Source organism: Lepidochelys olivacea, assembly GCF_965140295.1.
Source record: "Lepidochelys olivacea isolate rLepOli2 genome assembly, chromosome: 27".
Classification (NCBI taxonomy): Eukaryota; Metazoa; Chordata; order Testudines; family Cheloniidae; genus Lepidochelys; species Lepidochelys olivacea.
In genome coordinates, this window is record NC_140437.1 from 14363953 (window position 1) to 14391112 (window position 27160).

General features: G+C 41.7%; 1 protein-coding gene across 1 annotated transcript in view; it reads right to left on the reverse strand.

Moving 5' to 3' along the window:
* The window catches only part of NPEPPS (aminopeptidase puromycin sensitive), a 67635-nt gene that overhangs the window by 17171 nt on the left and 23304 nt on the right, over positions 1-27160 (reverse strand). Inside the window, exons 4-13 of the mRNA XM_084615852.1 lie at positions 22940-23061; positions 21160-21267; positions 19990-20190; positions 19397-19493; positions 19254-19287; positions 17668-17782; positions 12256-12420; positions 10836-10940; positions 10320-10380; positions 4054-4163 (exon numbers count right to left, since the gene is read on the reverse strand). Of these exons, the coding sequence (XP_084471978.1) occupies positions 4054-4163; positions 10320-10380; positions 10836-10940; positions 12256-12420; positions 17668-17782; positions 19254-19287; positions 19397-19493; positions 19990-20190; positions 21160-21267; positions 22940-23061 (1118 nt within the window). The remainder of the gene's footprint in view (positions 1-4053; positions 4164-10319; positions 10381-10835; positions 10941-12255; positions 12421-17667; positions 17783-19253; positions 19288-19396; positions 19494-19989; positions 20191-21159; positions 21268-22939; positions 23062-27160) is intronic.

The window sequence follows — 27160 nt, forward strand, 5'->3', positions numbered from 1 at the left end:
AGCCATCACACTGGGAGATCATACTGAGTAGCTTGTCCGTTATGATCTCTAAATCACTGCTTTCCAGGATGCAGTCCCCCATTCCATAGGTATGCCTTGCATTCCTTGTTCCTAGAAGTATAATTCTGCATTTGGCTATATTAAAATGCATTTTTATTGGAACATGCTCAGCTTACCAAGCCATCCAGTATCCCTCAGTATCACTGTCCTGTTGTCATATGTTATCATTCCGCTAATCTTTGGGTTAGCTGCAAATTTTATCAGCAGTGATTTTACATTTACTTCCAGAGCATTGATGAACATGTTGAACTGTGGTAAGCCTTGTGCCAATCCCTGCAGAACCCTACTGGAAACACCCCTAATTTGATTATTATTCCCCAAAATGATGAATGGAGATTTCAGCTCCATTATCAAGAGTGGCCTCCAGTTGTCACTAAGGTATGAGTTCCTCATCTGAAGTCCCCAGTCTGTCCCATAACTGCAGGCACAGAGAACTAGAATCAAAGCAGCTGAAATTCAAACACGTCCTCAATCTATACCAATGCTGAAAGTCTAATGGAAGTACAATAGGGTCGTACTTCACAGGCTCACCTACTCCAAGGCTGAAAAAATGTAACCGTGGCAGTTAAGTGTCTTCAGTGCAGAAAAGCACTGTTATCTAGTACATTCTAGAAACCAATAGATAAAAAAATTCGAACAGGTGATAGGAAGAAGCCCATATATTTTCATCCCTGGTATAGTATGATTCTGTAAAGCTATTCAAGTGTAAAAACAAGACACAAAAGGAAAAAAATAGGCAAAGAAAAAAATGTTCATTTTAGGAAAATCAGATGCAAGAGAATCCCAACTACAGCAGTGGTGATAACTGCCACGTCAGAAAAGTGAAACAGGTATTTGGTGCCTGGAAGGACTAATCTGAAAATGATAGAATCAGGAAGTCATTTCCTGCTTCTTGTAGTTAACAAGAACAAGAGCACTCATATCATCGGAAGATTGCATGTTACAGCAGTGCTGGGCTAAGGTCAAAGGCTTTGGAAGAAAAAGTATCATTTACATGCAATGACATTTTACAGGTGAACTCCTAGAATAGAGAGGTAATAAAAAAATACTAATGAAGAGTAGAAGCAGAGACAGCTTTGCCACAGTCTGAAGGGAAATGGGGCTTCCAATGGTTTGAAGGGTTGACAAATTGATTATATAGCACAAATCTTGGAGATTAAATGCTCACAAAAATACACTCAGAAGTGCAATCAAAGGCTCTTCAATTAAGGCAGGAAGTGGTCCATCAGCATAGCTACTGGAGAGAGAACTTCTCTACTGGAGCTTGGGGACATTAGCTACACAGTGCTGGTCCTCAAAGCCTGCCTGAGTCAGGCAACTTTGTCAGGAAGCACGTTTCCCAAGTTAATGCAAGCCAGCTTTGCCAAGTTTTTAGGGATCCTCATTCAGCACTGGGATGACTCAAGACAGGTTATTCGTTCATCCTTTATTTTTCTTTGAAAGTTGCTTTGCCACTTCTGCTTCAGAGTGGAGAATTGGGTTCAAGCTTGTAGGAAGCACGAAGAAAGAAGACTGGGATGATTTAAAGTGTGACGGAATGGCTATACATAGCACTTTAAAAATGGAGAATTACTCACTGGAGGAAACAGTGTCCAACCAAAGTAAAGTCCACCCTTTTCCATTTAAATGTGCTTCTGAACCTGAAAGTATAGGGCTTGAAAAGTACTGTAGGTTAAAGCTCCAATAATCAGAATTAAAGCAGAGGAGGTGACAGAAGCACCCATAGTAAATGTTCCTCAAGATGTTATGGTCCACAATGGTTGAAGAACAAGCTGGCTACATGTTTGCAATGCAACATGGCACCAAGAAAGGCAAATACAACTTTGGTCAACGTTAGTAGAGGCATCTATAAAATCATGAATGGTATGGAGAAAGTGAATAGGGAAGTGATATTTACCCCTTCACATAACACAAGAACTTGGGGGCGTCTCCTGATGAAATTAATAGGCAGCTGGTTTAAAACAAAAGGAAGTACTTCACACACTGCACAATCAACCTATGGAACTCATTGCCAAGGGATGCTGTGAAGGCCAAAAGTATAACTGAGTTCAAAAAAGAAAGAATTAGACAACTTACTGGAGGACAGTTCCATCAATGGCTATTAGCCAAGATGGTTAGCGATGCAATCCACGCTCTGGGTGTCCTTAAACCTCCAACTGCTAGAAGATGGGACTGGACAATGGGAGTGGATCACTTGAACTTGCCCTGTTTTGTTCATTCCCTCTGAAGCATCTGGCACTGGCCACTGTCAGAAGACAGAATACTGGGCTAGATGGACCTGACCCAGAGTGGCCATTCTTATGCTCATCACATCAGAGTACAGTAGAAGATCGTGGTCTATGAAGTGCTAGTGAGACCTAGCATATTGTATTAAGTCATAAGTGCCTCAGCACCAGAAGATTTTAAGAGAAAAAGGAAAAATTATTAGTGGCGATAGTCACTTTTTATAAGCTAATGTTTCTAAGTGGCTAAGCAACTACTACTGACAGGGAGGTGAGAATCATCCAACAAGTATTTGAAATGTGTAACATCAGTGATGGAAAGACACTGTATAGTATGGTATGAACTAAAAGTAAGGGGAGGACATTAAAAAGGGGAACACTTACTGAAAGCAAGATTACTAAACTGGAGAACAGTTTCCAAGGAAAGTGGTAGAAGCCCCTCTACTTAAGATACTTGGTCCAATCTAATTTTAAGTTTCGAAGAATATACAGTAATCCTCTCCTAACAGTGTGATGCATCTAACTTTTATGATGCACTTGCTCAGAGGATAATTTGCCAATTTTACTGCCCCATTATAACACTCTTAATGTATATTAGGTATGATGAACTAGAGAGAATTAGAGGTCAAGAGACCAATTTATATGCAGTGTTTCAACATTTTAATTTCAAACACCACATATCTCAGCTCCTCATTCCTGCAGGTGTCTGCGACAGTCTCTCTCTGAACGACACCGAGAAAAACAGCAAACTGAAAATTTGCCACCGGAGACCATAAAAGACTTCAGAACAATTGAGGGCAGATCAGTCTTCTGGCTGTAACATTTCAGAACCAGGAAGTCTATCATGGCAGTTCATTAAACTCTTTCAGGAATTCTTTCCCAATCTCAAATTTTAGCACCTGCATTAACCAATTCTCCTTGTTAATCCCAGAGGGCACAGACAATTTCAAGTAAATTGGAGTAATGTCAGTAAAGCGTCTACATCCCTGTCTATAAACCTGGATGATATGTTTCCTCTGAGAAAACTGAGCTAATACGGCCCTTCACATCATTCATTCAGCCACAGGATTGCTGGATTCACCCTGGATTTACTTTGAATTTCACTCAGAAAGTGACTTACTAATGGATCGCAGCTACCTTTGTCGTATACTATGAGGATCCTAGGGATTGTAGCCCACGAGCAAGACTGGCCATGCATCTTAATCCACAGCTGATTCATTAACACAAGGAAGATTGAGAGGGCCAATCTCCTAAAGTCATTGTAATTAAACTGGAATGAGAAGTGAGTCATGCCAGGTATTCTCTCCTGTATACTTGATGCACACTCAGAACATAAAGGATACTTAATGTCTAAGCTCCAAGCACATGAACTGAACGCATCAGGGGAATGAACTCCATACCACTATGAATAGCATTCCCCAAGGAAAGGGATAGAAGCTCCTCTACTTAAGATACTTTGTCCAGTCTAATTTTAAATTATGAAGAATATACAATAATCCTCCCGCAACAGTATGATAGCACCCAACTTTTATGTTCAATCTAACAGCATTCTCCCTCCCTTCAGGAGCAGATTTTGTCACTGAACAAAAGCAAGTCACTGCACTGCCTCCTGATCAAACAGAAGAAAGTTCTGAAATGACTGGATACTATTAAAAAGTGATCCAGGACACTTAAGTAAGGTAGTGTTTTGTTCTGAAGTGCAGAGGAACATTTAGTGTAACTGGAATTTCAAAACCTCTAATGATGTTCTGTTTTTATCATCACAATTTACCTGCTCTGCTTCCACATAAATGAGTGGGAATCCCATTTGTTTGGTCCATGTATTCATTACAGCAGCTATAGGTTTACCACTGGCTTTCTCCAGGCTCTCCCAAAGGTCCTCTGTAGAAGAAAAATCATCAGTCTAAGGGTTCCCAAATTCTCCTCCCCGCCCCAAACACACACACAAAAATGTAAATCTAAACACACATTAAAAAGCTATTAAGGCCACTATACTGGCACCATCAAGGAGTCTAATTTGTGTCATTTTATTTATTCTTATTGTCACAAATATACCTAATCAGAAGCTAAAGATGCCTCCCTCCGTGGTTTTATGCTCCATTTTTGTAAAGTTACACTATAACAGAGATCACGCAGTTAGAATAAGCAGCAGTTTAAACCTCCCATGGAAAACGTCAGCCTCTTCATTAGGATTCCAAAGAGTATCATTTGTAATGCATTGTTATCAAAAGATTTGGAGTAAGTAATGAAACATTCAGAACTGTACCAGGCTTTAAAAACAACTGCTCTCTTCTCTACATACTTTCACATATTATGCCCAGGAGCATTACTGAACATCTGGATCACTTATACCTAAATGACAGAGAGCCCCTTATTCCACTTCAGAATTTTAACTTTGATACACGGTAAATCGCCCTGTGAAATAAGTGCCAAGATACGCTGGACACAACCTCATTTGATCCATTTAATCCCACATGTGATCAGTTCTGCAAATGGAAATTTGCAGAAGCCTTAATGGCCAATTATCAATTTACTCTGAAAAACCAGGTTTCAGAGTATCAGCCGTGTTAGTCTGTATTCGCAAAAAGAAAAGGAGGACTTGTGGCACCTTAGAGACTAACCAATTTATTAGAGCATAAGCTTTCGTGAGCTACAGCTCACTTCCTCAGATGCATATCGTGGAAACTGCAGCAGGCTTTATATATACACAGAGAATATGAAACAATACCTATTCCCACCCCACTGTCCTGCTGGTAATAGCTTATCTAAAGTGATTTCCAGCACAAATCCAGGTTTTCTCACCCTCCACCCCCCCACACAAATTCACTCTCCTGCTGGTGATAGCCCATCCAAAGTGACAACTCTTTACACAATGTGCATGACAATCAAGCTGGGCTATTTCCTGCATAAATCCAGGTTCTCACATCCCCCCACCCCCATACACACAGAAACTCACTCTCCTGCTGGTAATAGCTCATCCAAACTGACCACTCTTCAAGTTAAAATCCAAGTTAAACCAGAACATCTGGGGGGGGGGGGGTAGGAAAAAACAAGAGGAAACAGGCTACCTTGCATAATGACTTAGCCACTCCAAGTCTCTATTTAAGCCTAAATTAATAGTATCCAATTTGCAAATGAATTCCAATTCAGCAGTTTCTCGCTGGAGTCTGGATTTGAAGTTTTTTTGTTTTAAGATAGCGACCTTCATGTCTGTGATCGCGTGACCAGAGAGATTGAAGTGTTCTCCGACTGGTTTATGAATGTTACAATTCTTGACATCTGATTTGTGTCCATTTATTCTTTTACGTAGAGACTGTCCAGTTTGACCAATGTACATGGCAGAGGGGCATTGCTGGCACATGATGGCATATATCACATTGGTGGATGTGCAGGTGAACGAGCCTCTGATAGTGTGGCTGATGTTATTAGGCCCTGTGATGGTGTCCCCTGAATAGATATGTGGGCACAGTTGGCAACGGGCTTTGTTGCAAGGATAAGTTCCTGGGTTAGTGGTTCTGTTGTGTGGTATGTGGTTGTTGGTGAGTATTTGCTTCAGGTTGCGGGGCTGTCTGTAGGCAAGGACTGGCCTGTCTCCCAAGATTTGTGAGAGTGTTGGGTCATCCTTTAGGATAGGTTGTAGATCCTTAATAATGCGTTGGAGGGGTTTTAGTTGGGGGCTGAAGGTGACGGCTAGTGGCGTTCTGTTATTTTCTTTGTTAGGCCTGTCCTGTAGTAGGTAACTTCTGGGAACTCTTCTGGCTCTATCAATCTGTTTCTTTACTTCTGCAGGTGGGTATTGTAGTTGTAAGAAAGCTTGACAGAGATCTTGTAGGTGTTTGTCTCTGTCTGAGGGGTTGGAGCAAATGCGGTTGTATCGCAGAGCTTGGCTGTAGACGATGGATCGTGTGGTGTGGTCAGGGTGAAAGCTGGAGGCATGCAGGTAGGAATAGCGGTCAGTAGGTTTCCGGTATAGGGTGGTGTTTATGTGACCATTGTTTATTAGCACTGTAGTGTCCAGGAAGTGGATCTCTTGTGTGGACTGGACCAGGCTGAGGTTGGTGGTGGGATGGAAATTGTTGAAATCATGGTGGAATTCCTCAAGGGCTTCTTTTCCATGGGTCCAGATGATGAAGATGTCATCAATATAGCGCAAGTAGAGTAGGGGCTTTAGGGGACGAGAGCTGAGGAAGCGTTGTTCTAAATCAGCCATAAAAATATTGGCATACTGTGGGGCCATGCGGGTACCCATAGCAGTGCCGCTGATCTGAAGGTATACATTGTCCCCAAATGTGAAGTAGTTATGGGTAAGGACAAAGTCACAAAGTTCAGCCACCAGGTTAGCCGTGACATTATCGGGGATAGTGTTCTTGACGGCTTGTAGTCCATCTTTGTGTGGAATGTTGGTGTAGAGGGCTTCTACATCCATAGTGGCCAGGATGGTGTTATCAGGAAGATCACCGATGGATTGTAGTTTCCTCAGGAAGTCAGTGGTGTCTCGAAGGTAGCTGGGAGTGCTGGTAGCGTAGGGCCTGAGGAGGGAGTCTACATAGCCAGACAATCCTGCTGTCAGGGTGCCAATGCCTGAGATGATGGGGCGCCCAGGATTTCCAGGTTTATGGATCTTGGGTAGTAGATAGAATATCCCAGGTCGGGGTTCCAGGGGTGTGTCTGTGCGGATTTGATCTTGTGCTTTTTCAGGAAGTTTCTTGAGCAAATGCTGTAGTTGCTTTTGGTAACTCTCAGTGGGATCAGAGGGTAATGGCTTGTAGAAACTCGTGTTGGAGAGCTGCCGAGCAGCCTCTTGTTCATATTCCGACCTATTCATGACGACAACAGCACCTCCTTTGTCAGCCTTTTTGATTATGATGTCAGAGTTGTTTCTGAGGCTGTGGATGGCATTGCGTTCCGCATGGCTGAGGTTATGGGGCAAGTGATGCTGCTTTTCCACAATTTCAGCCCGTGCACGTCGGCGGAAGCACTCTATGTAGAAGTCCAGTCTGCTGTTTCGACCTTCAGGAGGAGTCCACCTAGAATCCCTCTTTCTGTAGTGTTGGTAGGGAGACCTCTGTGGATTAGTATGCTGTTCAGAGGTATTTTGGAAATATTCCTTGAGTCGGAGACGTCGAAAATAGGATTCTAGGTCACCACAGAACTGTATCATGTTCGTGGGGGTGGAGGGGCAGAAGGAGAGGCCCCGAGATAGAACAGCTGCTTCTGCTGGGCTGAGAGTATAGTTGGATAGGTTAACAATATTGCTAGGTGGGTTGAGGGAACCATTGCTGTGGCCCCTTGTAGCATGTAGTAGTTTAGAAAGTTTAGTGTCCTTTTTCTTTTGTAGAGAAGCAAAATGTGCGTTGTAAATGGCTTAACGCAATGCCATCCACAGCCTCAGAAACAACTCTGACATCATAATCAAAAAGGCTGACAAAGGAGGTGCTGTTGTCGTCATGAATAGGTCGGAATATGAACAAGAGGCTGCTCGGCAGCTCTCCAACACGAGTTTCTACAAGCCATTACCCTCTGATCCCACTGAGAGTTACCAAAAGCAACTACAGCATTTGCTCAAGAAACTTCCTGAAAAAGCACAAGATCAAATCCGCACAGACACACCCCTGGAACCCCGACCTGGGATATTCTATCTACTACCCAAGATCCATAAACCTGGAAATCCTGGGCGCCCCATCATCTCAGGCATTGGCACCCTGACAGCAGGATTGTCTGGCTATGTAGACTCCCTCCTCAGGCCCTACGCTACCAGCACTCCCAGCTACCTTCGAGACACCACTGACTTCCTGAGGAAACTACAATCCATCGGTGATCTTCCTGATAACACCATCCTGGCCACTATGGATGTAGAAGCCCTCTACACCAACATTCCACACAAAGATGGACTACAAGCCGTCAAGAACACTATCCCCGATAATGTCACGGCTAACCTGGTGGCTGAACTTTGTGACTTTGTCCTTACCCATAACTACTTCACATTTGGGGACAATGTATACCTTCAGATCAGCGGCACTGCTATGGGTACCCGCATGGCCCCACAGTATGCCAACATTTTTATGGCTGATTTAGAACAACGCTTCCTCAGCTCTCGTCCCCTAAAGCCCCTACTCTACTTGCGCTATATTGATGACATCTTCATCATCTGGACCCATGGAAAAGAAGCCCTTGAGGAATTCCACCATGATTTCAACAATTTCCATCCCACCACCAACCTCAGCCTGGTCCAGTCCACACAAGAGATCCACTTCCTGGACACTACAGTGCTAATAAACAATGGTCACATAAACACCACCCTATACCGGAAACCTACTGACCGCTATTCCTACCTGCATGCCTCCAGCTTTCACCCTGACCACACCACACGATCCATCGTCTACAGCCAAGCTCTGCGATACAACCGCATTTGCTCCAACCCCTCAGACAGAGACAAACACCTACAAGATCTCTGTCAAGCTTTCTTACAACTACAATACCCACCTGCAGAAGTAAAGAAACAGATTGATAGAGCCAGAAGAGTTCCCAGAAGTTACCTACTACAGGACAGGCCTAACAAAGAAAATAACAGAACGCCACTAGCCGTCACCTTCAGCCCCCAACTAAAACCCCTCCAACGCATTATTAAGGATCTACAACCTATCCTAAAGGATGACCCAACACTCTCACAAATCTTGGGAGACAGGCCAGTCCTTGCCTACAGACAGCCCCGCAACCTGAAGCAAATACTCACCAACAACCACATACCACACAACAGAACCACTAACCCAGGAACTTATCCTTGCAACAAAGCCCGTTGCCAACTGTGCCCACATATCTATTCAGGGGACACCATCACAGGGCCTAATAACATCAGCCACACTATCAGAGGCTCGTTCACCTGCACATCCACCAATGTGATATATGCCATCATGTGCCAGCAATGCCCCTCTGCCATGTACATTGGTCAAACTGGACAGTCTCTACGTAAAAGAATAAATGGACACAAATCAGATGTCAAGAATTGTAACATTCATAAACCAGTCGGAGAACACTTCAATCTCTCTGGTCACGCGATCACAGACATGAAGGTCGCTATCTTAAAACAAAAAAACTTCAAATCCAGACTCCAGCGAGAAACTGCTGAATTGGAATTCATTTGCAAATTGGATACTATTAATTTAGGCTTAAATAGAGACTTGGAGTGGCTAAGTCATTATGCAAGGTAGCCTGTTTCCTCTTGTTTTTTCCTACCCCCCCCCCCAGATGTTCTGGTTTAACTTGGATTTTAACTTGAAGAGTGGTCAGTTTGGATGAGCTATTACCAGCAGGAGAGTGAGTTTCTGTGTGTATGGGGGTGGGGGGATGTGAGAACCTGGATTTATGCAGGAAATAGCCCAGCTTGATTGTCATGCACATTGTGTAAAGAGTTGTCACTTTGGATGGGCTATCACCAGCAGGAGAGTGAATTTGTGTGGGGGGGTGGAGGGTGAGAAAACCTGGATTTGTGCTGGAAATCACTTTAGATAAGCTATTACCAGCAGGACAGTGGGGTGGGAATAGGTATTGTTTCATATTCTCTGTGTATATATAAAGCCTGCTGCAGTTTCCACGATATGCATCTGAGGAAGTGAGCTGTAGCTCACGAAAGCTTATGCTCTAATAAATTGGTTAGTCTCTAAGGTGCCACAAGTCCTCCTTTTCTTTTTCTGAAAAACCAACCACTCATTAGAAAAAAGCCTCAAGGGCAAAAATTCTGAATTAGACTACTGCACAGGCAGCTTTACTGAGGTAAAAACAGCTCTTTCTGATCATCGTGCTTGTGTACTCCGGAGGTTAGAGAAACGGATTGGGAGAAAGCCAAGAGTATATTGGGTTCTAATCCAGGCTGAGCTACTGACTCATTACATGACCTCAAGTGCAAGTCTATTGACTTCCTTGCATCTCAGTCAACTCAGCAGGGAAACTGGGTATTTTAGAAACCCAAGATACCGCTGACAATTTAATTCTCCAGAGTTGAGCTTTCCTGGATAAAGTACAAGAATAACTGCTGATTACCTGTAGCTGCATTCCTCTGCTGGAACCTGGTTAAGTACAAATGCATTCCTTTCCGAAAATCCTAGAAACATACAATTAAACATGTAATTGCACCAGAAAGGAGGTTCTTACTTGCCTTCCAGTGTAGTGCACTTACTTCCACACACCAGTCAAGGATCCCTAGCACCGGTTTTACTTATCTGCCACTCTCCTAGGTTGTGACATTAGGCACCAAAATGGCTTTGTAGCATTATTGGTAGGTGACATTCAAGCTTCAAATGCATTTAGAACTTTTAAACAATCATGTTTCTATATTGTCCGAATAGCTTACTTCCCCCTTGAATTTATTCAGGGTGTTTACATTTCCTCTCGAAGTGTAGTTATGGCTCCCCAAAACTGAGTGGGAAAATTAGTGTTCAGGAATATAAACGTTCAGCAACCAGAAATGACAAACATACATCTGTTTTTAACTGTTCAACAAGAGTTTTTACTAACAATCTGAATTAAATTGTGTACAATAGCATTGTGCATTTTTACCTCATCTCCAATGTAGTCATGTAACATTCGGATTACAGATGCTCCTTTGCTATAAGAAATAGCATCAAATATTTCGTCTACTTCAGATGGGTGGCCCACGCTGACCTGGGGTTTACAGTACAATGTGTAGTTAGAATAAGAACATCTTATCTGCAACTCCAGTTCCAATGAACAGAACAAAAAAGTCTCAATAGCCAATGCTAAAACAATATTCTTATTTAATAGTTCAGCTACAGGAGAGGTTCATGTAGCCTATCTCCATGTCTGAATCTCTTACTAAGCCTGCCTAATATGCCTCTTCAACTAGATTTGTTCAGAGATGGCGGTGTTAGGATTCGTTTATAGGTTGACAGTCTTGTGCTTAGGTTCCAGCCCCTAATAAATAGGTCTGAAGGTCTTGTCCCAGTCCTTTGTGGCCCATGATCTACACTCAAACACTCACACTTTGACTTGACTAAATTTGGTTGAGCTCAAAGTAAAAAAATAATATAATGAAAACTGGTTACTGATGGGGCAATGAGAAAAGTAAACTTCTAAGAGTACCAGCACTGTACCTGTCTCTGGGTGATAGCAGTACATCTACAAGTATCCAAAATTCCCTGTTATGCAAAGCAGGATCATGCCCCCTGATATCTATTACATTAAGTATTTCCTTGATTATCTGAAAGCTTGACTGAACATATTAAATCCCTGTCACATTTATATAATGGAGGCTAGACTCTAAATATATATGAATAGATCCAACAGCTACCACCTCACCTGTACAAATACTAAGCAGATGAGCAGCCTAATTTTCAAAATTTTAAATGACATTTTATGCATTTTTAGGTTAAGGTGCCAGACTGACAGCCCAGAAGACTTACATTCTTATTTGTTCACAGAACAGGTACAGCACAAGCAGCGGCAACATGCGTTTCCTCATATTGTCCTGTTAATGGGCCTCAAATTCTGAACCGGAGTGACCATCTCTAAGGATTACAGGGAAGTTACTGCCTTCTGGTCTACCCTTCCCTCAGTGCTGAGGCTCAAAGGTACCAATTAGTGGTGGATGCTTCTAATGTGGGCAAGTATTGACTAGGAACTGGACTGAGACCCAACAACTCATTTCACTGTTGTCAGAGGAAAAACCATGTGTTTTGGTCACTAGTTCGCCAGCTCAAGTCAGTAGAGATGAAAGTGTCTTTAAACCATTACCAATTGCTTGAGCTTTCAGATCTCCCTTAAGTACTACTTTTACTAGAAGAGTCCTTCCTATTTTAACAGAAAATCTACTAGATGCAAAAGCAATTTGAGATTTTGCTTTGCATTGTGAATGCCTGCACACTTCCCTCCTTTCTAGCTATCAGTGGAAGGTTTCTACCAAGAATTCCTAGTTTAACTGAAAGAGAGACAATGCCAGTAGCAGGGAGTTACAGCTCACTTCAATAGGATGACTGTTGTCTAAGGCATCAAGCTCTTGAGCTCGTGTGTAATCAGCAGAAACAAACTGAGTCCAGATATCATATTCTGGGAAGCAGTGGTCTACACAGAGATACTCAATCCAGGAGGCAAAGCCTTCATTCAGCCAGAGGTGGGTCCACCATTCCTGGAAAGAAAAGAGTATTTGAATATAAAATGCTTTATTTCTCTAGTTTCACTTATTTTAACTCTTCCTACTCACTCAACTAAAAAGTCTGCATTACAGACTATAACCTATTAACGGCCCAGTTAACCGCAAATCAGAGAGAAAGGTCTACTGAGCTGGTATCTGAATTCCACAATATGGAGAAGTCAAATTCAGGAAGTGGAATAGAACACACAGCAGACTGGTTACACAAAAGTATCCCCTTTAGCCTTAGAACAGCTTGTGGACTGAACTGAACCCAGTGCAGAATGGCCTATCTAGCAACCATTTGCTAGGTGAGATGTGCTTCCAAGAACTCAAAATGGAGAGGGCAAACCTGCAGAGGGTACAAAAGAAATTGCTGTACAAGCTGCATATGAGGCTGGATTTGAGCACAGAGCCACAGAGGGAACAGTTACAGGAAGCTGACAAGGGAAGACCAGATTGGGGAAGCTGTCTGTGGCATGGAAGGCCACAGTTCAACAAAGTAGCCAAATCCTGGAAAAGGCCTCCATCAACCACAGCTGCACAGGAATTTTTGTATTAATGTCCTTACAGGTAATGGAAAAGGAGTTTGGATACCTGAGGGAGAAAGAATACTGTTGTAAACAGATATTGAAAACCTGAAATCTAGTAATTTTTTTCTTGAAAAAGGAAGTTAAAGTAATTTCTGGATTATACCTATCCAAGACTCAGTCACTGACAATTTTTGCAGGTGTACAATTATATGTACTATATTTTAAATGCATGTTCCTTCTCCATCCCTGGCTAAGAGAGAGAATGTCTACTGTACTGAGATAAGGAAACAGACTACATGTGAAACTGGAAAAAAAAAATAGAGGAAAAGACTTTCCCATCCTCTTATTTCTTTCAGATATAGTACTCTTACTTATAAAACAGTGGTAGGTAAATTCAGATATGTTTGATTAAGTTGCCATGTCTATTTAAGGAGAAGAAAAGTGCTGCAGAGTCAACTCAATAGAAATTCAGCCACACAGCAATTCTACTTCCCAGTTAAGAATGAAACATCACAGAGGGAATATGATAAGAAATAATTTTACTGACATTCTACACAGATAAGTCCAACATTATTTATTTTTAGAGCGGAGACTGTCCAATTTTCATTATAGTTCTGATTAAATCTGTTTTCAAGACAAAGTTCCAGAACTTAAATGTAGTACTGGTGTCAAAGGATTAATGCAACTGTGAAAAATGAAAGACATTCAACTTTACTTTCAAACTCCCAACAAGTCAGGTTTTTTCTGTATTAATTTCATGAAGTATAAGTGGCTGTCAGTCACATGCTAAGTGCAACAAGCTGCTGGCCTACCCCAGTGAAAACTAAAGACCGGGGTAGACAACTACAGTCTTGTTGCACAGGCATCCATTTATTTCCCAGAACTATTTTGATTCCAATTAGTTTAACATCCTCAGTGTTAAAGAGCTGGCATTTGAGGGCTGTGCTATCAGGTAAGATCCAACATTGGCACATTGTAACCATGATGTAACTGACACTTCCTGCAGTGATAGTATCTTTGTTCCCTGTGTGCAACAAGCTACCTGAAATGGGAAAGTGAAAGACTTGCATTTCACAAAACAATCCTATTTCAAATACAAAAAATTTGAAAATATGAAAATTAAAAGAAAAAACTTTATGAATGGGACAAAGCTTCAAAAGGGAAAGAAAATGTAAAACTTTATCAAAGCAGCCAAGCCCTTATAAGACAAGTGATATTGCTTTGTTAAATGCCTTACTGTAGTGGTTCTCAAGCTGCGGTTAGACCACTGATTGTCTGTGAGCCACTGGTGTCCCAAAAACACTTGCTAGTGATCCACAAAGAACTGGTTGATCACACAATGCCAGCTCTCTTAATTTCTAGCTGTCCAACTGCATTAAAAGCTAAAAATACATTATATACTATCTTAATACAGTACAGACCCGTTTACGCGCGGGTGTCGGGAGTGAAGCCATCATGACCGCACGTTAACGGACTGCGGGCTAAGAAGGCTATGCTGAAAAAAGTGTCTATGATTCACTTAGAAAAAACGCCGTTATTTTCTGCGCTTTCTGGCTCACTTTTTTTCTCTCTCTTATGAAGTCTGTCATTTGCCGCAGATGAATCATTTCGATATTTTCCACATTTTGCCCCTCCATAAATCTTACAACAGTTTCTACAGCACTAAAGGCTTCTGTGGGCGAAACGTTGACCTTTTCAACGACATCCTCACCATCACTTTCGCAATCCGACATAGCCTCGCATCCCATTAATATTTCTTCCTCGGACAGAAAATCTGAAGTCTGGCAATCTTCATCCATCTCCAGCCACTCGGTAATGATTTCCGGCACTGGATCCAAACTAAAATCTTTTATAATTTGAAAGAGAAGTTTACCTTTATCTTCTTTTGTCTGTGTGCGTGTTCGTAGGACGTCTTCTTCCGAAAATCCTTCAAAGTCTGGCTCTCAATCAGTGCCACTGCTGGAGTTTTCCGAGTCTGAGCCATCTTTGACAGAAAAGGCATCACCGAGAGCCTTCATCCAGCAGTTTTCAATGGACTTTTGTTTTACTCCATCCCAAGCTTTTTTAACTAAATAAATAATTTCCTTCATGTTTAACTGTTTCAGGAATTCGGAAATGCCTGAAGACGCGCATGACACGATCACCGAAATCAGGCTCCTGTCAATAATTGTTTTTAAAATTCTGAATAATGCTCTGGTCTAAAAGTTGAATTTTTGATGTTGTGTTGAATGGTAGGTATAGCACTCAAATTTTTCCATCGCTCGATACCAGTAATTCGGCTGGAGAATTGGCTGGACAATTGTCAAGTAGCAAAAGTGCTTTGGCTTCGAGTTTCTTCGACCGCAGATGCTTACAAACAGCTGGAACAAAGTGGTTGTGGAACCAGTTGCTGAAAATGTGTCTTGTCATCCAAGCATTTTTGCTGTTAGCGTATACTATTAGTAGTTTGGCTCTATTGAGGGATTAAAGCAGCGAGGGTTATGGAAGTGGCCAACGAGAAGAGGGGTAAGCTTATGGCTGCCCGTCTTATTACTACAAAAAAGAAAAGTCACACTATCCTTTTTTAATCCAGCTGTTTTCTGTCTCTCATAATTAAAGGCTAAAGTCTTATCAGGTAGCAGTTTTGCAAATAAAGCTGTTTCATCACAATTATAAAGTTGTTCTTCGTGGTAGTCTTCATTTTGTAAAAGAGATTTTAACTCGGCAGGAAATGTGTTCGCAGCCGATTCATCGGCTGATCGGCTTTCTCCAGAAATCGATACCTGTGCTACTGCCATGATGCTTTTTAAAATGACTTATAAACCCCTTGCTGGCTTGGAATGATTCATCCCCCATTAAATTTCCAAATTTTGTAGCTTGGGCTTGAAGCATTGGCCCACTTAGCGGCATTCCTTTCAGCCTTTCCCGAGCAAACCCCGTGCGTGTGGCTTTGTCTATTGTGGGTTTTACTGAATAGCGCACACATTTTCGCTTAAGCCCTGAGGCAGAATCGATAGTTTGTACAAAGCCGTTCAATTTAGATTTGGTTTTTAGCCATCCTCGGAAAGTAGATTCGGCAATCCCAGTATCTTTTGAAACTTTGGCCTGGGTTTCTCCGCTATTTACTCTATCTATTGCAGCTAGCTTTTCTTCTACAGTGTAGGAACGCTGATGCTTGCCCTCTGCCGTTATATTAGGCCTACGGTTAAAATTTTCTAATGTAGTATATATATTACTATAACACTACTATATATTGTATATCTCTCTAGCGTGACAATGACTAAGCGTGCATGCAATATCAATAAAAACGTACAACACGTTTCCAGCTCCGCACTTCCTGTCGATTTCTATGTCAGTGAGTTAGTGAGCAAATCCGTAGCGCTACCTAGCAAGTTCCTGTACTGCGTGTTAACGAGTCTCGTGTGTTAAACAGGGAGCAGTGGAAGGCATGGCGCTACCTTGCGTAAACAGGTCTCTACTGTATTACTTTTCCTCTTATTTGCTGTTGCTGTCACAGGGATGGGACTTGAGTCACTGAGGGAGGTAGCCTGTGCAATTGTGAATGGGAAAAGAAGTGGTGCACAAGACTTTCTATTATGATGCATGCCACACTATAGAAAAGTCTGAAAACCCCTTCCTTACTGCTTTCCCTGTGAAGTGACATCTAAATCTATCTTTCACCCAAGTCATGACCTCTGTTTTGGCAGCCTAAAAGATACGGCTAGGAAACTGCTGGCCCCAGAAACCATGCTCTTTTTGCTGCAGTGCTTCTAGTTCAATTACCAAACATACTCTGCTTTTGGCAACGCATAAGCTTCCTAATATGTAACATGGTTGGCTTTCAAGGACCCATTAGCAGGGTTTTTTTGATGGGGCTTCAGAGGAAAGAGAGCGTCAGGCTACAACAACGCCGCAAAGATCTAATCAGGATCGGCAGAGGCCATTTGTCGGCAGACACTTCAGTAAACATGGCTTCCAGGTTTGTAAGCACAGTGAGGCGTTTATTAGCACCTTTCAACCTGCTGCCTCTCACGTACTTTTATTCCCATCTAAATGGCTTCAGCTTCAATCATTCAGAAGACTGGTTCCCTATGGACCCAAAATAATCTATGTCAGCTACTACCAGGCAACTTTTCAACTAATGGATTAGAATAATACAGTCCCAGTGTCACAAACTGAGAAGGCCTGCTTAGTATGAAAAGTTGCTGATGACACAGTGAATCATCCCTACCAGAAAGGAAAATGATGATTTATCACTTTAGAAGTAATCTAATATGGTGGCTTAACTCATTTCCATGGAAACTTGCTGTTGTCTTCCCACTCTCTGACTACATTCAAACAGACGCTGTCAACTTCTTAACATTAACTCATGCACACATAAACTAGAACAGGTTAATTAGCATTTTTCTCTTTATACATCTGTTCTTCAGGAGCATCTGGTCAAGTAAGTATTTTAAAATCCACTTTAAAAAGACAGCTTTGTAAAGTATCTACTCAACCTGTCTATTACATGATACTGTAGGGGGCACATGAAGAATCTAGGAGAAGCATGTCAAATCTAAACATACGATACATCTCTTCTTAATTAGCTTGCAAGTGTCTTGGGGTGGGGACAGTCTTTTTGTTCTGCATTTGTACAGTGCCTAGCACAATGTGGTACTGTTCCATGATTAGGGCTCCTAGGTGCTATGGTAATACAAATAATAATAAAAATACTTTAAATATTAGATACCATGGTGACAAGGTTTCCAAACCACTGATGAGCAAGTTCGTGTCCCACAACCAAAGCAACCCATTGGCGGGACGAAGAGCAGGAATTTTTGGGATCAATCAGCAGTGCAGTCTCCCTGTTTTTTAAGAAATAAAGATAAATTAATTGAGCAGCACACACCTGGGAAAAATAAGATTTCAAAGTCTGAATTACCTAAGCAACCTACAAACATGATCCGCACAACTGAAAAACAGAAGTTGTTTCAGTTTGCGCATAAAAGCAGTTACATTAAATTTCAGAGCTGTTGGGATGAGTTGGGGCAACACTTCCTCAAAGTATGCATGAAATCAAGGGCAAGAAACCCAGACAGGAGAAAAACTTTATTCTGCAAAAAATAGTCCAGCTACATGACTAGAAAAAACAGGGGGAAGTCTCACCTTGACTGCAATTTGCTTTCACACTTCATAATGTATGCAAAGCAAGCCTTCTTTCCCACACTCAACCCAGAGGGAGTCTCCACCCATCCACGTGCCCAGTCATCAGTCGTGTTACATTTACCATCTCAGATGCATACGAATATCCACACACAGACACACACACTCATTTCACTTGTGATCCTATAAGGGAAACTCTAAAGAAATCTACAAACACCTGCAACACAACCATGGCTCAGTAGGTCAATCAGAAGAGACTTTTAGACTCCTGCAACTCTAAGGGGGAAAAATGTCTTGGATAAAATATAGCCTGCACATTATGCCAGCCTCCTATCTATCATACAGGTAAGAGGCAAAACTGCCAATCTGAATGCAAGGGGAGAACATAGCACTAGCATTAAAGCAGGCTTTCAAAATTCTACTCACTCAGGGCAAATAATTTTTGCACAGAGAAAAAAATATCAGTTCTCATCAGCACAGTAGAGCAAGCAAGTAGATTTTGTACATGAGCCAGTAATTTTTCATGACAATTTTGTAAGGCCAAATTAATGGAGTAAATTTAAAAAGAAAAATCCTGAAATATCACTTCAGTGCTAATTAATCTAGAGCTAATGAGAGTCTCATGTTGCAGAGGCTGAAGGGAGCGCCTTCCAACAGCTCAAAACAAACACGAGACTATCAAGCAGAAGGTATGAAATTTAGCTCATCTGATCAAGCAACTGAAAATGGAAGGCAAGATAAAGTTTTAAAAATTACTCAACCCACGTTTGTCCTATGGTTGCAGAAGTTTACTGACTACGGCTAGAACATGCAAAAATCAAAAACAGTTTTCTAAGCTGTGTAAATAACTACAAAAACTTGGGAGAGGGTGGGGGAATGTAGCCAAGAAAACACTTTCTTTTTCTGCAGAAGCTGCTGCTGCCAGATGCTTTTAAAATCTTTAAGGCTATCTTGGCCAGTAGTCTTAAAAGTTCATTCTTGCCCTTCTGAGATGTGAACACCAGTGCATTCTGGTGTAAAAGCCTAAATTACTCAAGACTGAAGCTAGAGTTTGGAGGAAGTTACTCAACCTTACTTGGGATGAAGCCCAATCATGACAGCTCCCTAAAACCAGTTGGATTGCCTCCAAAATTAGTGAGCAAAGGGGGGAAAGACAGTATTTTAACAGCATACCTATAAGTAACAAGGCCCCAGTTCTCCATGGCACCTTTATAAAATAAATACAAAGGTTTATTGACATTGATACACACCTCTTCCTAAATGTTTAAAATTCAAAGAAAATCAATACTGTTCAGCAATAAAGTGAGTTACTTTACCAGCTGCAAAGTCTGCAATAGCTATGAGATCAATTTTAGGAAGAGGATAAGGAACATTGAAGTAGCCCTTATAAAAAGGCAGAGTTTTAGCAGCAACCTACAAAAAAATAAAAGGAAAAACCTAGTAAACATTTTGAACTAACTCACAATGATAGGCCAGAACTGACATTTCCACATGGCTGTAAGTACTCCAGAAAGCAGCACATACTGGCTCTCTTCCCCAGAAATCCCACTTCTAAAAGGTGGGACTTCCAGGAATGCCAGAGTACCAACATTTGGAAGTACCCCAATTTTTTCCAGGCTTCAGCAAATCTCTACTACCTTACACTGACTTTATATAAAAGGTGATAACGCTAAATCATCTCAGTTGGGTCAGAATCTAGATTTTTGTCATGACTTCATGTTTTCTTTGTATGTAATGAATTTCAGTTTACTATCAAGCCTTGTTTCTCCATGTCACTAATCAAACCAAAACCAAAGCAGCATGACAAGTTTCACATTAATTGTGCTGTTGATAGAACCCAGCCAGAACATAGGCTCCCCGCAACTGGGGACTATACAAGTAGTGGCGAAATCACTTCAAGCGCATTTACCTCTAATGCGAACTTTCCCTGTTCTGCTTTGCCAACAGGAGTGTAAACACGGATTAACACACCATCAGATGACCTGGTCTCTACAAAGTCATATTCTCCCACCACAAATGCTACTAGGTACGTTGACATCACAGGTGTGCGGGCAAACTTCACTTCCACCAGATTTTCATCATCAGGGTATGGCTTCCGATCAGTGACATTCTTTCCAACAAAACAGGAAAAGGAATCAGATTAGTTCCATGAAAAGCAACACTGGATTACAACTTTAAAATGCTCATTAGATTTATAGCCCCCCGAAACACAAATACTTATTTTGTATCGTTTACTCCACAAGTAATATCAGACTGCAGTAGCTAAGGTCTGCTGGATAGCTTTTGCTATCAGTTCCTGGACTCCCGCTCTCCAGGACTGGTGACAGGACCCATGCCTATGGAGCCAGTTTCCCATATGAAGTTTTCAGGGCATGATTCTTTTGTTCAAACACTGAATGGATGGCTGCAACAAAATGGTGCTGGACAAGACTTCTGGCTTGCATTAACACATTGCAGCATCAAGCTGCCCGAGCAGAGGAAACTGAGTCTTAACTGAAAATGGCCTTTACTAGTAAACAGTCATCCCAACAATAGGAGCCTGTAGGATGAGACTCTGAAAAGTGGTTTCTTAGTAGCAAATGACTATCATGAAGCTTTACACCATATTTAAAATTGGGAATGCGAAGATACCCGCTTTGTACCTGCGATGAAATTGCTACCACTTGCTCCTGTTACATCTAAACTTTAATTATCAGCTTTCCAGGGCGGAGACCGGTCCTATTCATCTATAAAATGCCATGCATGCTTATGTAGCTATCTAAACCAGCAAAAGTTTAATTTTTTTCATTCATTTAATTGAGCAGCACGTCATGCCACGTGTTAGGACTCGTTTTAATAAACAACCCTCTCTGGCTTGTGCAGCGTATTTAATTTCTGTACTAGCGTCTACTAGCAATGGGTATCTACTTTAAAAAAAGCTTCCCTCAATCAAGTATAATTGCTTAGTAATGACAAATAATACAATCCATCTTCCTATTAATGGATATTACCAAAACACATCACTAACTTGCAAATAAAACCACTACATAGCCAGTTGCTATAAAAAATTGAGTTTGTTACTTGCACTTTAAACACTTACCATATTTGACAAAGCTACTCTGTCTTTAGGGACAACCAATGAGATATCGAATGTTGCCTTAATAGCAGGTTCATCCCAGCAAGGGAAGGCTCTGCGAGCATCAGTGGCCTGAAGGAAATAAGAGCATTAATTGAACAAATCTTTCACCAAGATTATCACAATGAAGCACATAAAAATACATTCTATTGATAGTCTGGCAAGCTATGGTCAGTCTCTGCTAGAAAAAGTTTCCTTATTCATTTTCCTTGGCCCTTGGATTAGTGTGTTTTCTCTTAGCATATAGTTTAATTCACTCTCAGGTTAAAAAAAAGGCAACAGAAATTCATCTTGTGTTGCCACTGAAGTTTACAGTCCCTGAGCAAAATTCAGCACAGCCATGACCTGAGTAATGCTTCAGTCATGTGAAAGGGAGAGTGCACAGACATCCATAGAAAGCACACAGGACCCCTTGGTTGTATTATCTCATTAGACTGCACGCACTACGGTATGTTTTATGTGCATTAGATAAAGGAAAGAGTGCTTCATGGTTTTGTTTATGTAACAAACTAAGACAACTGTTAAACCAGTGGTCACCAACTGGTCAATCGCGATCAACTGGTTGATCCTGGAGGGATCGCGATCTCTGGCTGCTAAAAATTCGTCAGTGCAGCAGGGCTGCCACTAAGGCTCCCTGCCTGCCCCATCCCCACACTGCTCCCAGAAGTGGCCAGCACACCCCTGCAGCCCCAGGGGAGGGGGAGGCAGGGGTCTCCACATGCTGCACCTGCCTGAAAGCACCGCCTCCGCAGCTCCCATTGACTGGGAACTGGGAACCGTGACCAAGGGGTGCTGCAGGGGCAGTGCCTGAAGAGAGAGGCAGCGCGCGGAGCCACGTGCCCTCCCCAGGGGCACATGGGCCCCATACAGGAGCAGTGTGGGACTGGGGCAGGCAGGGAGCCTGCCTTAGCCCTGCTATGCCGCCGACCAGGAGCTACCTGAGGTAAGTGCCTCCCAGCAGGAGCCAGTACCCCATACCGCACCAGCCCGGAGCCCCTTCCTGCACTCAAACTCCCTCCCAGAGCTTGCACCTCTCATCCCCTGTCCCAGGCGGGAGCCCCCCTCCACACTGCAAACCGCTTGGTCCCAGCCTAGCACCCGCACCCCCTCTCCCAAACCCCAACCCCCTGTCCGGTGAAAGTGGGGGGGGGGGGGAAGAGAGCGAGCAACGGGGTGGATGGAGTGGGCGGGGCCTCAGGGAAGGGGCGGGGTAGATCCTGGGTTGCCCTTAAATTCAAAAAGTGATTTTGTGTGTAAAAAGGTTGGAGACCACTGGTTTAAAGAATGGTATAAACATTTCATGATGTCAACAGTTATAGAATACTTGAGACACAAGACAGCACACAACCTGAGTGCCATTAAGATATTGTGAGTAAGTCAGACAGTCAAATTAAAAAATTAGTATACTTTCAAAAGGCAATTTATATGGACATTTGGTTCAAAGCAGCTGTTAAAGGAATTCGTTTCTAACACTGCAGCTGTTATACATATGCATATACTATATATAGACAGAGACCTTGACTGAGGAATTTGCCAGACCCTGAATTTGACTTTTAGGTCACAGTACAAAGCTTATTTTTTATTACCTTTTACTTTGCTGAGAGTGAGACGTGGAAAATATGGATTCCAAAAAAATCAGGCCATGTGTGTAGTTGAGACTAGAAAAACTGTACCCAAGTCTTTTCCCAAGAGTAAATCTTATATTAAGAATGACCCTTTCTGAAAACACAAATACAGCTCATACCTCAAATTGAGTGACAGCAGCATAGCGCGTGTCTCCGGAAGGGGTGGTATATTTACTTCTATAGAAACCTTTCATTTTATCATTCAACTCTCCAACAAAGTCTATCTTTAACGTCCCTGTCCCTGTGACAAAAAAAGAACAGATGGGACATGTTATTTGAAGGTGCCAAACAGAACATTTATTTTGTCTGTTTTTTCAGGCCAAGCTATTTAGTTGGCTCACTGCCCTTCTGAAATAACTCTTCCCTCCAATTCGTCCCCACCCACCGCTCCATCGCCAGCACCCCTCAAAACCACCCCCCGCTTTTGGCAGCATCGCACAGAACACTGCTCAATGGCAGCTAAGCTTTAGGAGTAATACAAGCAGAATCTCACCAGCCATGGAGATACCGCAATTGACTGGTACAGTACCTGTGAGGCTTCCACTTGTATTCACTTTTTCTACTCTATTACTTTATTGTAACCAGACTAAGCTCTACCTTTCTATCTAATTTAAGGACCTGATACAGCAACCATTATAATTATGAGTAAGGGATGCATGATGGGATGCTAATTTTAACTCCACAGGTAGGCTTAGAAAGCCTATTTATATGGAGTGCCTAAGTGGTTATTAATAGAATCTTATGAAAATCTAATACAGTAGTCAAGGTAGAGCTCTGTCTGAGCTCTAACATCTAATTCAGTTACATCCAGGATTTATTCTGCCCTTGATGCCTCAGCACCAAATGGGAACCTGATCTTGCTAAGAAAGGCAACATGCCAATAACCTACAGAATAGAGCACAGTAACATTTGTATCTGCTTAGAATCGTTACACATCTGCATGCAAAGATAAAAATATACACCTTATTCAACTGTGGTGTCAAATTCCAACCTAAAAAAATCTCTCAGCAAACAGAAGTGCCACACAGTTAACAAGGAGTTTGTATATTCAAAGCTTGGAGAGCACTATATTAATTCAGCTTAGTCCTTTCTGGGTAACAAGAGAACAGATAAACAGTCTCTCACATAAATAGCTCCTAAGCTTAACTCTCAATGGCAGGCAGATGATTAGAATCACCTCTGGTGTTCACGAGCAAACTTCACTATTGCTGAAAGCAAACAATCACAGAATCATCTTTCAGTGTCCGACACATCAAAGTAACTTTATCACGAGTGCTGTTTACCTAGTGTGTCAGTGAGAATGTTCTTTGTAGAGCAGGTCTCAAGTCAAGTGAATGTCATTTACAGTGTCAATGCAAATTAAACTTTATTCAAGTGCAATCCAATCACTGATACAGTTCTAATGTAGAATCAACTGTTAACTAAGGAGCTAGACTGACAGTAATTTTTAAGGCTCAGGCACAATTGTTCTTATTTAAAATATGCTCTTGCAAAAGCCTACTAGAATTCTAGAAAAGAGGACCCACAAACCTTTAATCCCATCATTGTGTTTTAATTTCAACCTGCTACTGCCAAATATAATTGAACAAATAGGATTCTTGTAAATTTCAATCTTCTACTGGCTCACAATAATGAACAAACTAGACCAACAGGCTAAGTGCTATATGCATGGAATCAGACTTTGTGCATCTGCACATGAAATGTGAAGCCTGCTGCAGCTCCCCAATCTTTCTTGGAGGAGCCAGGAGAGGAACTTCAAGAACTGAGACAGTGAAGTATGAGAGAATGAAATATGGAATTTTTAAAAGTAGTTAAAATTTTGTATCTTTCAAATCTTGATTCTTTTTTGTAAACAGCTAGGTAGATAGTAACCTGCACTAGATTTTTTTTTTTTTTTTTTTTTAAGTCAGTGAAATATTTAAACATCTCTACAAGAGGGGTGTTTCCAACCGACCCAGACACTAGTATTTTACCATACAAATTGCCGTTATCAAATTCACTACAATGCTGCCACTGCTAGGCACCATGATCCCTATAGGCAGACAACGATCACCTGCACATGTTTTCCCACTGAACTACAAATTAATCTACTAATTACTGTGCAAAACAGTTAATAAGCCTAACCACAGAGGACAATATCAAGCACAAAGGATCTGTTGAAAGATTCCTGGAGTTGTCAGCACCAAACCACCACCTGCAGAAAGGGTACTTCTGCTGGGTAATATTCCATAGCCAAGACAATGTGTGGGGCTTGATAGGAAGATTTCTTTAAATGCTGCAATACCAGTAGGCCACGTGATTTCAGTCAGCACAAACACTTAAGTATGAGCATCTGCAGTGTCCCACCAATGTATCAACCTTTTAATCGATTTCTCCCCATCAGGTCAGAAGATAGTTCAGTTTACTTTTCATACCCATTCAGTCTTGGTCCTCTCTGCATGGGCTGCCAAAGGAGACTGCCTAGAAGACCCAACTGTGGTACGGATTTGTGCGAGATGGACATCAGCCCCTCCAGGACATGGGCTGAATCCAAATGCTCATTTTATATAAGCCTCTCAATAACCAGTCCCTTCCAACCTGGGAGAGATTTTAACTCATGTCAGATGTGAAACTATTCATCTCCTAGACTATCCAATGATGTCACCAACCCTAACAACTACTTGAACAATGCTGAGGTCTAAACTGGCCTCAAAAAGTTACTTTATGTTTAGATGACAGAAAGGGAATAAGTATCCTGAGTAAATCTTGAAATAGAGCAGTCTTACATTGTAGTACTTTGCCCTTACTACATCTTTTATTCAGGGATACTAAGGCACTTTACAAGCAAATACTTAGCACTTTGCACTGTGTTTTACATGTTTAAAACACCATACAAACACTCATTAATCCCCAGTTATGGAATCAAGACTCTAGAAGAGGGCTGAGTCTTAAGCAACTTCTGTCATTCCCAGGTCACCAATTTTTCTTGGTCCTCTTCTTGTCTTGTTTTCACCTAGCCAAGACACCCAAAATATTCAGTGAACAATTAAGCTACCTGTTTGGTGGGAACTGAGAACGGAAAGCAACTCTAGCCAGAAAAGAGCCAGAGCAGAGGAGTCATGGTAACCTGAACCATGCCCATTTTCTATGATCCTCACCCTCTTCATATAGGGAGTTCTATACAAAGGAGTTTTTCAATTAACTAGATAATTATTAACCAGGACTGTACAACGATTAAAAAATATTCACAATTAATCGTGAGATAAAAATAGTCACGACTAATTGCCATTTTAATCACACTTTAAATCACTAATAGACCGCCAATTTAAATGTATTATATATATTTTTGGATGTTTTTCTACATTTTTAAATATATTGATTTCAATTACAACACAACACAAAGTATACAGTGCTCACTTTATATTATTTGTTATTACAAATATTTGCACTGAACAAAAGAAATTGTATTTTTCAATTCACCTCATACAATTACTGTAGTGCAGTGGTTCTCAACCAGGGGACCAGGGCCCCCTGGGGCGCTGCGAGGTGGTTTCAGGGGGTCTGCCAATCAGGGCTAACAGACTCGCTGGAGCCTGCATGGAGCTGAAGCCCAGTACCCTGAGTCTCACCACCTGGGGCTGAAGCCTGAGCAATGTAGCTTTGCAGGGGCTCCTGTGGTGTGGGGCCCCAGCAACTGCCCTGCTTGCTACCCCCTAATGCCAGCCCTGGCTTTTATATGCAGAAAAACAGATGTTGTGACATAGGTGGGCCGTGGAGTTTTTATAGCCTTTTTTTGGGGGGGCGGGGGGGGGGCTTAGAAAGAAAAAGATTGAGAAATCCTACTGTAGTGCAATCTCTTTATCATGAAAGTGCAATTTACAAATGTAGATTTTTATTTTTAACGTAACTGTAGTCACAGCCAAAGCAATGTAAAACTTTAGAGCCTACAAGTTGAAGCATGAAGGAGCATACGAATGTTTAGCATATCCGGCACAAATACCTGGCTATGCCAGCTACAACAGTGCCATGTAAAGGCCTGTTCTCATTGCCAGGTGACATTGTCAATAAGAAGCAGGCAGCATTACCTCCCATAAATGTAAACAAACTTTTTTGTCTGAGTGATTGGCTGAACAAGAAGTAGGACTGAGTGGCCTTGTAGGCTCTAAAGTTTTACATTGTTTTGTTTTTGAGTATATTCGTAATCAAAACAATAATACAAAATGAGCACTGTATATTTTGTATTGTGCATTGTAATTGAAATAAATATATTTGAAAATGTAGAAAAACATCCAAAAATACTTATTATAAATTCAAATTGGTATTCTATTGTTGTTTTCCAGGGCGATTAAAATTGCGATTAA